The 12,616-nt window shown below is 37.9% G+C and overlaps 1 protein-coding gene across 1 annotated transcript in view; it reads right to left on the bottom strand.

The window, feature by feature from the left end:
• Nucleotides 1–12,616, bottom strand: part of LOC144644509 (nuclear pore complex protein Nup205-like) — a 29,562-nt gene that overhangs the window by 12,683 nt on the left and 4,263 nt on the right. Inside the window, exons 5-17 of the mRNA XM_078504005.1 lie at nucleotides 12,294–12,565; nucleotides 11,737–11,799; nucleotides 11,093–11,209; nucleotides 10,803–10,937; nucleotides 9,480–9,702; nucleotides 6,290–6,423; nucleotides 5,108–5,290; nucleotides 4,810–4,863; nucleotides 3,296–3,505; nucleotides 2,261–2,443; nucleotides 1,669–1,726; nucleotides 721–919; nucleotides 387–507 (exon numbers count right to left, since the gene is read on the bottom strand). Of these exons, the coding sequence (XP_078360131.1) occupies nucleotides 387–507; nucleotides 721–919; nucleotides 1,669–1,726; nucleotides 2,261–2,443; nucleotides 3,296–3,505; nucleotides 4,810–4,863; nucleotides 5,108–5,290; nucleotides 6,290–6,423; nucleotides 9,480–9,702; nucleotides 10,803–10,937; nucleotides 11,093–11,209; nucleotides 11,737–11,799; nucleotides 12,294–12,565 (1,952 nt within the window). The remainder of the gene's footprint in view (nucleotides 1–386; nucleotides 508–720; nucleotides 920–1,668; nucleotides 1,727–2,260; nucleotides 2,444–3,295; nucleotides 3,506–4,809; nucleotides 4,864–5,107; nucleotides 5,291–6,289; nucleotides 6,424–9,479; nucleotides 9,703–10,802; nucleotides 10,938–11,092; nucleotides 11,210–11,736; nucleotides 11,800–12,293; nucleotides 12,566–12,616) is intronic.

The following is a 12,616-nucleotide window of genomic DNA, read 5'->3' as shown; positions in this document are numbered from 1 at the left end:
AACACATTTGTATTTGTCCCCATGAGTTGTTCATTTAGCACTTTTCCAGGACTAGCATCAAATCGTCATTGTTACACTTAAATCAAGAAATGGAGTGCAGAATAATATTGTTTTGTTTGTCACTTGACAAAGGCTTCAGGAACTTGCTTTCCCTTCACTGTCAGCTGCAACAGTTAACATGTCTCATCTGACCTTCATCTAGATTACCTCATAAGTTAATTTCAGTCATGCTCAGAAAAAACAATCATGTTGCAGTGGTATTATAATTTGCACAATGCACACAGTGAACACATTTTGAAGAGAAACATGTTTTATTGGTGGTCAGACTTGACATGTTTTGGCCCAGTGTGAATGCAGTATTAGTTTATTCTCATGCACTCTCTCACCTCATTGGCTGTTAACAGATTCACTAGGTGTCTCTGAACAGTTGTTGATTGACAGACGAGGCACAAGATCTTAACGACAGACAAGCTGACTTCAGCTCCAGTGTGAAGATGAGAAACAAACCTACAATAAGTAGCATAAGTTACAAATTAAAACATGACAGATCTTAAATTTTTTGCCTGTTATGTTAAATTAAAAATGGTGAAAATACTGTCTACCAGCCTGGGCAACTTGAAATTACGATGCTAAGTACAACAAAACTAAATTCTCCCAACTACAATCATAAGAAATGTATGGGATCCATGAGAGAATTTCAATGCTTATATCAGTGCTTACTTCATTATTTTCAGTAGGTAGTCAGGAGCACTTGACTGTGGATTAACACTAAGAAGTAAATCTTCTAAAGGAGAAACCATCACTGCTGACTGCTGTGGCACACTGCGGAGCACATCCACAAACTGCTCTTGCTTTTCCAAGGTGATTTCAATCATTCTCAGACACAGCAAAGCCGCTTTTTCCAGTTCTTCTCTTCCGTCTATACAGTTTGCAAAATTAATAGGATCACACTTTAATACCAACAAACTACTGTACATGAAGAAACTATTATGCATACTTTATTGTTTAAAGGGCCTTGAAGTACAATGATGTGCAAGTCGGTTATTTGTGACAATACAGTTATCAACAAGTAGTATTATACATTTTGTGCACAGGTAAATCAACCTAAAATAATAATTTATAATTTAACACATGTAATGTAGAAAAATTTTTCAAAGTAAGTGCTAATTAAAATATAATATTATTACAACAAAATTATATTTTTGATTGTGTTCTGCTGGAACAAAAATTAAATAACACAATGTATATAATGTGGCTTCATTTTGAAAAAAACTGAGTTTTTTTTATTAAAAGCAAGGCAAGGTGTGTTTCCCATTATAAGGCTAAGGCACATTAAATTTTTGAGTTTTAATTTTGATGTCCTTTCACCCTTAATAAAATTATTATTGTTGCTTTGAGCCTGTTGAACCTTTCCTGTCAATAAAGCTGCACATTAATGTCCCAGAAGCTCTATAATGATTCAAGTGTTGAGGTTACAGGTCCACTGCACATTAACCAACCATTATGTAGCCCCGGCTACATACATGTTCACATTTCAATCTAGAATTCACTGCACTAACCATTAGGCCACCACACCTTCCACCAGTCTTCAAGATAATTACATTCAAGTAAATACTTTATAACAAGTCAGGAATAAAAATATAACTTATTGACAGACTTAAAATATACCTGAAGTGACAGAGAGATGTTCAAGTGAAGATGATGCAGCATCTATGACATTCAGCAACTAAGCAATAAAAAGAAATAACCTCGTAAGTTCCACAATGTGTTGTTCCAGAAAATATCCATACCTCTTGACAGAAGATTTGTTGTTTTGAAACTCCTGTCCCAACTCATCCAGAAATTCCAGTTTAGCCTCATACCTTTCTTTAAAAAATCACTTTTGAGACCACTAGTCCCTTGGAATTTACAATTACTTTCCATGGGGTGGGTATCAAACCCTCCCAGTTTCGACCATTTTAGTCAGTCATAAAATAAAGTACTGCAGGTCGTGAAAACCGGTAAATCTTGTTCTCAAACTTTGCTCAAACTTTCCTCTAACATTGTTTTGTTTGATTTCCCAAAATCAAAAGGAAAAACTTTCTAAGTCAGCTTCTTGAGTTTGAAGGTGTATTAAAACTAGTGCACTGGCCAGGTTCTAATGCAAAACCACTTAAAAACACATGTACTGTATTCTATGCAAACCCCCCAACCAAAAAAACATCAAAAAACTAAAAATTCAACAATTGAATCAAACTAAAATGAAGCCCAAACCACTCACCATTCTCAACATGGGTGTGTCATTCAACATGTACGTCATGAGGCTAAACCCAGGGGGCTTAGGTACTACAATCCTCTCTCCACCTTGGATCTCAACAAACTGGTTGACAAAATCTTCCGGCTTTGGGGTATAACCCTCTAGTAACTTAAACAAGATCTCCAAAACAGAGCTTGCAACTTTCCACTGTTAAAAAGAACAAAGTACATCATTAACAAAGGACATTTGGAAATCTCTACAATGGCCACTGTGGGACGTCTGATAATTATTCCCTGGAACCCAGCAAAAGGGCACATTAATTAAAAGTGTCCTTATTCTCCAGGTGTCTCTATTAGTGGGCTCTCAAAAAAAATATCAGACACATGTTTCATCAATACAAAGACTATGGTATAATGTATGCAGAGTGTATGGACCAGTATGTGGCTGCAATGAAACATCCTGACTGTTGCAGAGAGAAAGCTGTCAGTGTAGGTTTGATAGAAGTTCCTCTGAGTGACTAAAAGTACAGGTGGGCCAAAAGCAGAACAAGGGTGAACACTCATCTGCACTTTGAAATAATAAGGATAGACAGGAGAGGAAACAAATTAATACTTTTTAAGCTATTCTAATACCACATGTTGCTAAGCAAATTATAGTGGGAAAACAACAAGAGTTCTTTCAATTCCACTCCGAAACAGTGGTTGTTAACCATTTTTACAAAATATTCCAACTTTTTGGCTGATTCCAATGGAAAATGTCCAGATGAAACAGAACTTCAGAAAACGTAGTCCTGTTTTACTGGTTGGGCCACTGCTCCTTTAACTTAACCGTTTTGCATCTTTAGCACCAGTTCCAGGCCTTTTGGGTTTTACAGCCATGCCAAATTTAGAAGTTCAACTGAAATGGCAAGTTCTTTTGGAAACCAACAATGATACAAATTCTTCCTTAACAAAAAATTCCTAAGCAAAATGGAATTTTTTGTGAATTAAACAACCATGATCTGCTCTAAACTGGTACTCGTTTTGCCAATTATACAGCTAAGAAGGTAAAATTGAATACCTTTTCATTAGGATCTTGATATCCTCTTGAATTGAACTTCAGAAACACTTCATCTCTCAAGAACGCCAGGTAAGGTTCAAACCCAGGCACCCTGTAACCTGCCCCAAGAGTGGCTGGGAGGGGAATCTCAGTCAGATTAGTCAGTAGCTTGAGGAATGCTCTCGTCTCAGGATATGACTCACTGCGAGCTTCAAGCTCATTTAATTCAACCTAGAGAAGATAGATGATAGTGCAATGTTAAAGTCAGCATTCAAGCCTAGTGACACATCAGGCTGGAGCTTATCCCGGTTTCTGCCGTATTAAGGACGTTCGCGCCAAAATTTTCCACTCGATAGATTTCTTTAATTTTTTTGCTGCAGTCAGCTTATGAGTTACTTTTGTCAGAAATGCAAAAAATTGGGTCACCACTTCGTTTCAAGAAAGCGTGGGAAAACTACCTATTGAAAGCGAACTAAATACGTAATTTATAATTTAAAATATCGAAGAAAAACGGAGGCAACGATTTATCACTTTTGTAGAAGTCGTCTGTTTTGTAAAATTCCTATTTTCCATCTTTTTTGTAAAACTTTCCTTGACATTTGAAACTTCGTAGGGCAAAAAGAACACTCAAAAATGGTATCAACCGTCAGTGTGACAAAAAAATCACACTTCCACTCGATAGATTTTTTTCATTTTCTCCCAAAACGTAGATATTAATTAACAAAAGTGATCCGTTAAGAAAAAGGTGGGGTCACCGACGATTTAGAGAGCAAATTGCAAGCAAAGCTAGCGGAACGGGCACTCGCCCAATATGTTCTTAGAGTTTTACTCCGCGCGCTCAATGTATGACGTGGCATGGTGTTGCGACATGAATTTCGTGCGTAGTAGGGATGCGCATAAACAATAAGCGTGAACGTCCTTAAACGACTTGGAGTATTTCTACTCCTATCCGGATGGGATGCTAGTCCATTGCAGGGTTAAGCCTGGTTCTCATATGTCGACGATACACCTGCGATATAGTCGCCGGTGGCAACTGGCAACGATCGACAATCTGTTCTAATCTGTCTCCTCTCCGGCGCATCTGCGATGGGTCGCTGACATACTTAAATTGGGGCAAATGTAAATGGAATTGGCATATTTCAACCATTCCATCTATAAACACGAATTGTACCGTGTTACTGGAGTGCCAGTTTTCGCTTGCTTTCGTACTTGTGATATAAGGTATGCAAACGACAACAATCCTCAGTGTATTTAGCTGCCTTTAAAGCATGTTTTTACTCTTTGGTCTTTATACTCATGATCGGGTTTGACAAAATTATACGGTAAAGTCAGGTACATTTTCCCAAAAGCTGTTGAAATTGTTTTGGCAAGTTCAGAATTAGAGGATATGCTCATGTGCCTTAGAGGTATTCTCGGCTGACTATCACCCTGATGATTGCTAATTGCAAGTTGTGAGAACATCACTCAGATTTCATTAAGAGAATGCATGGGAAGTTGCTCCCCCCCCCCCCCCACTAAACTTCATCTATTTTTACCTGTATCCCTCCCTGTTGAATAGCTTGGCCTGTTGGGTTTACAGTCTGTAGGGTCTGTTAAGAGTAAAACAAGAGAGATTTAAGTGCAATCCTGGAGTGGGATAGCCATCTTCTGAAAAAAATTATTTGTTATGTATATTTTCCCTTGTTCAATTCACCACACAGAAAAGATGGCGACTGGTATTTTTATTCATAACCCTTATAAAATAGGGTTTATGCACATAAAAAAAAAACAGTTTCTTGATATTGACACACTATTTGTAATAATATTTATACCTTACCATCTTTTCAGACTAACCTGTGATAGTTCCAGGGTATGCCACAAAGAGGAGGCAATTTCAGGAGACTTTGCAAAAGCTGCAAGGGTTGAGAGAATCTGTGCCTTGAGCCTCAGGGGCACAGGACACCCAAGCAAGCCAAATAACGATGCTATAGGAAGCCAAGCTTGACTTTCACACATGGCCAGGCGGGCTTTATCATCCTAAAGAGAAAAAAAAACAGTGAAAAAGCAATAATTATGGTAAGATAATGCCCAGGGGGGGGGGGGGGGTACTCCGGGATCAAAGTGACGGGGATGATCGAATGGAGGCAAAACTCAGGACCCAAAAAAATCCCTAAGTCTTCCGACATTACCCAAAAAAATCCCTGGACCAAAAAAAAACGCCCAAAAAATCCCTAGTCAAATTAACCCTAAATTGCCAAGGCACTTTAGTTTGATTTTAATACCCAAAAAATCCCCTATTTGAATCAAGTCACCCAAAAAAAACCTGCCAAATTCTCCTACCCAAAAAATCCCGGAATCGAAAATTCGACCCCAAAAAAATCCTTCGCACATCCCTGTCACTTGGATCCCGGAGTACCCCCCTGGGAGATAATGCTTCCATACACATGCGGTTCTGTGCAAGAGCAATGTTAGCAAGCTAACTTACAGCATAAAAAGTAAGAGGCAGCAAAAGCGATGTTCAGTTCTGTTGCAATGAGCAGTCATGATCTCTATTGTTAGGAACAATTAATTTTACACTGTACAACTTTCTTGCATGCAACATGCTTATGACAGACTTACAACATGACTTAGGGCCACTTACACGACCGCGCATCTGTCATAAAGATGTAGTAGGTTGATTTACATGACGCAATTTATGTTCTAGTCATGGCATAAGCATGTCGCATGCAATAATTGTAAGCAAAATCATACCATCTAGTTCACCCTTTTAACAAGTCAGTTGTTTAATACCAATCTCTAACAGCGGGAAGATTAAAAAAACTGGAGAGTTGTGCAAAGACAATCCGCTATGATAGATTGTTTTTATAGTGAATATATCTTGCAGTGGAAAAGCGACTGAATGCATTCGCTTCACAGGGTTGAAAGTACATGTGTATATACGTGCAGCTTTCAGTAGCTGAATGATTTCATTCAGTTTATACTAACATTGTACATGAATTTTTTATTTATTTCATGTATGTATGTCTTTTTTCCTACCTGATCAGCCACTCTTTCTGTCAGTTTTAACACAGCCTCTAGGCCATCTAACTCCTCAGGTGTTATGTTTCGGTTAGACAGATGTGGTCTGTGGACGTGACCTGTTTCTCTGGCTAAGCCACCATACATCATCACTAAAACAATAGGTACTACTTTAATACATATACAATATTGGCAAGGACACTGAAAATACAACACTATGGAATTAAATCAGGAATAAAATGACAAACGTTTGACATCCTTATCATTCTGAGGAATAAACAATAATTGTGACCCTATTTGGGAAAACCGGGCTTAACGAAAACAGCGTTGTAACGTATTATCAATGCATTTACAATGCTTTGATAATGCATTTACAACGCGTTGATAATGCATTTACAACGCATTGAAAATGATTCTCAACGCATTCACAATGTTATTCAGTCCGTTGTGAAAACGTTGGAAATGTTCGAAAACGTTTAGTAACGAATAAAAGATGTTTCTTGACGCGTTGGCTGCTTTTTCCAACATTAAAATGGGAATGTTCCGCAAAAGGTTTAAATACTGGAAAATATTTCGCTCTGTTTCAATAAAGACGTCAAAATTCGGCATCAGAGAGAATTTGATTTTATTTACCTAAGAGAATATAAAAAGTTTTTTTTTTTTAAGAACCGCAAGCATAAAGAGCCAAGAGCACGAAAATAATAATTATGTTTCACTCCCGAACTCATACTGCGCCGTGCGTGACTTGTTGGATAACATGAACCGGGATTAGGTTTATCCCAGCACTAATTTAATAATATTTGATCAAGTAACTTTTTTACTCGGCAAAGGCATTTAAGAGATTTTTACGAGACATAAAGTCTTCTGTTTAAAGTTTTTTGCGTTTGTTAACTGGATGAAACTGAACGGTTTACAAATCTTTTTAGAAAAATCTGGAAAATAATTTATACGAAGCAGACACGGCAGACAATGTAGCGCCGCATGACTGTTTACCCGTCGCTAAAAAATTAAATTTTGCACCTTTTATTTTTATGCTGTTTTATTGCAACGGCCAGCGAAGCGAAGCCTTTATTGATAACTTAACAGCAGACGGGTTTAATCAGCACCAGTAATAGAGAGTTGTGGTCGCGGAATAAAATATATTTATCTTCAGAACTTGTTGCATGCGTGCGATTATGGAAGAGATCGAATGTTATTTGAAACTCAGACATGCAGCATGATTTCATTCAACGCCGCTTCGAAGTTTATTATGCATTTATAGCGTTTTGCAAAATTACAGGAATAGTCCATGTATTTGATGAGTTTCTTCTCCAAATTCAAAGCGAAATTAATGATGCAAGTGGCTCAGAAAAATCTGAAAAATAATTTTATCCTCTCTTGTTTATACTGAAGCAGTCACAGCAGACAATGTAGCGCCGCATGACTGTTTACCCGTCGCTAAAAAAATAAAGTTTGCGCCTTTTATTTTTATGCTGTTTTATTGCAACGGCCAGCGAAGCGAAGCCTTTATTGATAACTTAACAGCAGACAGGTTAAATCGGCACCAGTAATAGAGAGTTGTGGTCGCTGAATAAAATATATTTATCTTCAGAACTTGTTGCGTGCGTGCGATTATGGAAGAGATTGAATGTCATTTGAAACTCAGACATGCAGCTAGCCTGTTCCAGGCGGTTGGTTAGTTGAGGAACTCAATGCCGCTTCGAAGTTTATTATGCATTTATAGGGTTTTGCAAAATTACAGGAATAGTCCATGTATTTGATGAGTTTCTTCTCCAAATTCAAAGCAAAATTAATGATGCAAGTGGCTTTATAATACGCTGTAGAGAATTTCGAAAACTGGCACAACATTTCCCCGGGTCACTCAAATAGTCCCGTGAATGATTCTAAATGCTCGGTGATTTCGTTTTTGAATGTTTCAAAACACGTTAATAATATTTTGAAAATATATTAAATTGATTTTGCAACGCATTTTGTTTTCGCTGAGAAACATTTCAAAACGATTTTCTTCAACCCAATTATTCAATGCATTGAAAGTGTTCTTCAACGCATTTTCAATGCATTGAAAATGTTCTTCAACGCATTTTCAACGCGTTGAAAATGCATTTGCAACGCATTAAAAATGCATTTCCAACGGAAAACGCTATTTTCATTAAGCCTGCTTTTCCCAAATAGGGTCACAATTATCAGGGCTGTAACCCATAGCACCTATTATGACTGAGTTCACTCAATGTTACAGGTTGAAATGTTGATTGGTAATGCATTACACTTGCATACAGAACTAAATGTTACAGGTGATAACTTTAATGTTACAGCTGCTTAGGAACTTAATGACAGCACTGATTATTAGCATAACCCACTGATGCCAACTTGCAATCTGACTGGCAATTCAAGAGCGGTCTTATTTTTAATAAACTTTCCTAGGAGTATGTGTAAGTAAATAGCTGAAGACACAGACCAAAACTATAAATAAACCACTTTCACTGAACTTCTTATTGAATAGATTGGCCTCTGGGTTATGCTGAAGCAATTTGAGGTAACATGGCCAGGTGGCCACGGCCGGATGGTTTAGGTGCCTAGTTCAAGTCCTCCATTCTGCCACTAATTCGATCTATTCGAGGTTCAAGCTTTTAAGGATTTGAATTATCGTGATTTAACTGTAAATATAGCATCCACAATAAGCATACAATTGCTTAATCCACACAAAAGAGTACCCGGTAATAATGAAATACTAGCAAATCTTTCGCACAAAAAAATTACATCTTCACACGTGAAAATAACGCCACTTGTGAAGATATCGATTTCAAAACGTTTCCTGACAAGTTTGTCCTGTTTCAATGCTAAATGAGCCAAAGTTAATTGATATTAAGTCGAAACATCTTCGGATCTTCCTCTGCAATGTTCAGCAATCTTTGTAAAAGTTCAGAAAATGTTCGGAAACATTCATACAACCTTTGGACAACATTTTGAAAATCTTTGGAAATCTTTGGAAAATCGTCAAAAACATCGTAACTAGTAGATTTATATAATAAACAGAATAAAACATGGTTGCCTGGAGATATGAAATTTATCATCTCGTGTTCAAATTCAATATCTCAGGCGTAAGCGCAGCGAACAAGTGAGATATTAAATTGATGAACACTCGAAGAAAAATTTCATATCTCCAGGAAACCATGTAATATCCTCTATTTATTTTCCTCGTATTGTTTACCTGTGTGAGAACCATCCTGTCTAAGATCCATGTAATATTGTTTGATAGAAGCAAAGAAGTGATCCCAAGACAAGGGACCATTTGCCGTGGACTTGAGCAGGTTGAAGCAGTGATGAGCCGCCTGGGGGCTGTTTGCAAGTCCACTAAGCATCTCCATGTATGGAACAAACAGTGGAGGAGGCAACAGATCTCCAGCCAGCCGTAAAAACTTATTGAGGCTAACCTGAAACAGAAAGAAAAAGATGAAAATCCCAAAGTAGGAAAGTTTTACTGGAGTGTATCGAATTTATGAGTTCAAGTTAGAAATTTCGAGTTCGAGTTAGAAATTATGGGGTAACATTTTCCCAGTTGGTCACGCATAGTGTCGCCCTTATCACCAAATGAAAGCTAACCGCAAGCAAATAGGAGTGGAACTAACCCCAAGCAAATAGGAGTGGAACTAACCACAAGCAAACCAGAGTGGAGCTAACCGCAAGCAACCCGAACTCTATATTTTAACTCAAACTCGATATTCTAACTCAAACTCAAACTTAACTCGAAATTCTAACCCGAACTCATGAAATGGACAGACCCGTTTTACTGTGCAGCATTTTTTAACGAAAAAAAATTGAACTTTCACTGCTAGGAGAGGCCTCTTTTCCTTTGTATTCACTGAGTTGACAGAATGGGGGAAAAGAGACCTTTGCCCTGGGTCGAAAATAGCTATATCTAGCATGCCCCATGATTACTTAGTGATCAAACTGTCAAGTGTCATGCTTATGCTATGTGGGCTCAATAAATGAGAGCGGAATTAATGTAACAAATCACGCGAGACACAACGGGCTAAAGTTGTGGTCAGCAAACAATGCAACGAGCATGGTCCTGAAAAGAGTTGTCCAAATCTGTGGACGTCAGTTGAATTAAAGTTATTTTTGACCCAGGGCAGAAGTCTCTTTACTCCCGATCCATCAGCTCTGAGAATGCAAAGGAAAAGAGGCCTCTGCTAGCTGGGAAATTTGCACTTTTCTTTTCTTCTTTTTTCTTCAGCTTTATTTTTGATGAATCCAAAGCTTTCTCAAACCCTCAAATTCTCGAACCTTCCTACAACTCAACCAAAAGTGGTTCCCTTCCTAACCTGCGATCAGGCTTTCTTTTTTTTCGCGGCAGAGGAAAGGAGAAAACCCTTCCGCCATGAGAAAAATAACACCTGATCACAGGTTATTCCCTTCCTTCAGTCAAACACTGTATTTTTAAACTGATTTCTCAAACTCCTTGATTTTTCTAACCACTTTTTGAATCCCTTGGGATTCCACTGTATTGACATTTTTTACATGATTTACTCACCTGCTTCTGTGACGCACGCTGTCGCAAGGCAGGAGACAGCGTGCCGTGAGGAGTAAAAGAGCTAGGGTCCAGAGGACACCAGAAGTCGGTAGCAAGTTCAAGACCTAATGGATCATTGTCATAAAGCTCTCCAATCTGGAAATACAAGAATACAAGATGTGTCATCATGTATAGCTAGCTGTAAGGAAATTTGTTAGTCATTTAAAGAAAGAACAGTCGTTCATGTATAAACAATGCAGTAAAAGTGTAAGCCCTCATTTTATGATCAGTAAACTTAGTCAAACACAAACCATTCTCATAAAATCTTCAAAGTGTCTTGCCAACCCAGCAGGAGGCTCCACACCATCTTGCAAGTGTGCTTGAAGAATTCGAGCAGCTTCATCACCATGGTTACGCAGTTCTTTCACCTAAAACAACAAAAAAATTGAACATGTGCGAAACATTATTGAGTCCAGTCATCTGTTTAACTGGCTTTTTCAGGAAGTTTTACACACTGTTTGTTTCAGTTGCAGATACAAAAGACTGATCTCATGAATTGATGTTATTTTTGTTGCTTGCGTGGACAGTAAAGTTGAACCTGAGTTGAACTAGCGATGGACACTTTCACTGGCAGCTGCAACTCTTAGTAACTGTTAGTGTTTGCCCATTCCAAATTTTCTTTCCAGGAAAAAGCCTTTGGCCTCTGCTGGATGCCAACAGTTGCTATGAGTCACATCTGCAAGTGCAATTTTTTGACAACTTTTATGCCAACATGAGAAAAAAATAAAAGTAGTTTTATGTGATCAATAATTTTGAATCCATGCTGAAAACCAGTGGCATGTGGGTGGCCTGAAAAAAGCCCTTTCAAAAGAAATCTGGGATCAATAGCAGGGAAAACACAGTAAATTTCATCAAAATGTAAATTGTACAAGTCAGAATGCTTGATCTGTAGTACCTTTAGTGGCATCTTCACAATGAATCCTGTCACAAGGGAGTGTAATCTTTGAACAAAGTACTCCTGAAAATGAACAAGTTCTAGTGTAAGCACTAAGCTACCATAAAAAATCTGCTTTCCATCTACATTGTATACATCTGGTTCCCTTTTTAAGAGGAAAAGGTAACAAGAAATATGTACATGTAGGAAACAATCACTGGTGGGTATATGTTAAATGAATGCTCTTTCAACTTTAATTATCGCATATTATTGATTACCGGTAATTTCGAAATCAGACTACGTTAAAGGAGAAGTTCAATCTAAAATGTTACTTTTTTATTTCCCCACAAAAAGGTAAAATTTTCCAAGATATGTCAATCACCAAAACTTTAGCTTCCAAAGAGTCAAACCCTTTGAAATCCTTGTCTGAAGTAGTCCGAAAATCGAAAACAAGCAGCCATTTTGGAATTAACGTCTCCTTTGAATTTGAATGGCTTTTAGAATTTCTGTCATCTCCCAGCACTACAAGGGTTTAGCTCTTGAACTGAAATCTTAATATACACTGTACATGAGCGTACCTCCTGGTGAAAATTAGCTGCCCCTACAACGCTATAGCGAAGGAAGCCAAACACGCTTTCATCTACTGCAAGGTCAAGTACTCCTTCATCTTCTTCCAATACTTCAACTGCACCTACAGCATTTGGCCACTGGCTACAGGAACGAAGAACCAATGCCCAAGCAAATCGGACACAAGCACACATTCCCTGGTTTTCCCATGAATCTTGTTGTATAATTTCTTGATGAAACTCTGGAATAAAGCTATGGTCTGACAACAAAGAAAAAGTTTCTTCTGCAAGACGAAACAAACAGAATAATCCAACTTAAATGGAACTACAGCAAT

This window comes from Oculina patagonica, chromosome 2, assembly GCF_052425735.1.
Source record: "Oculina patagonica isolate OP01 chromosome 2, crgOcupat, whole genome shotgun sequence".
Lineage (NCBI taxonomy): Eukaryota > Metazoa > Cnidaria > Anthozoa > Scleractinia > Oculinidae > Oculina > Oculina patagonica.
The sequence above is the reverse complement of the archived record's forward strand: the minus strand, read 5'-3'. Positions and strand labels throughout refer to the sequence as shown.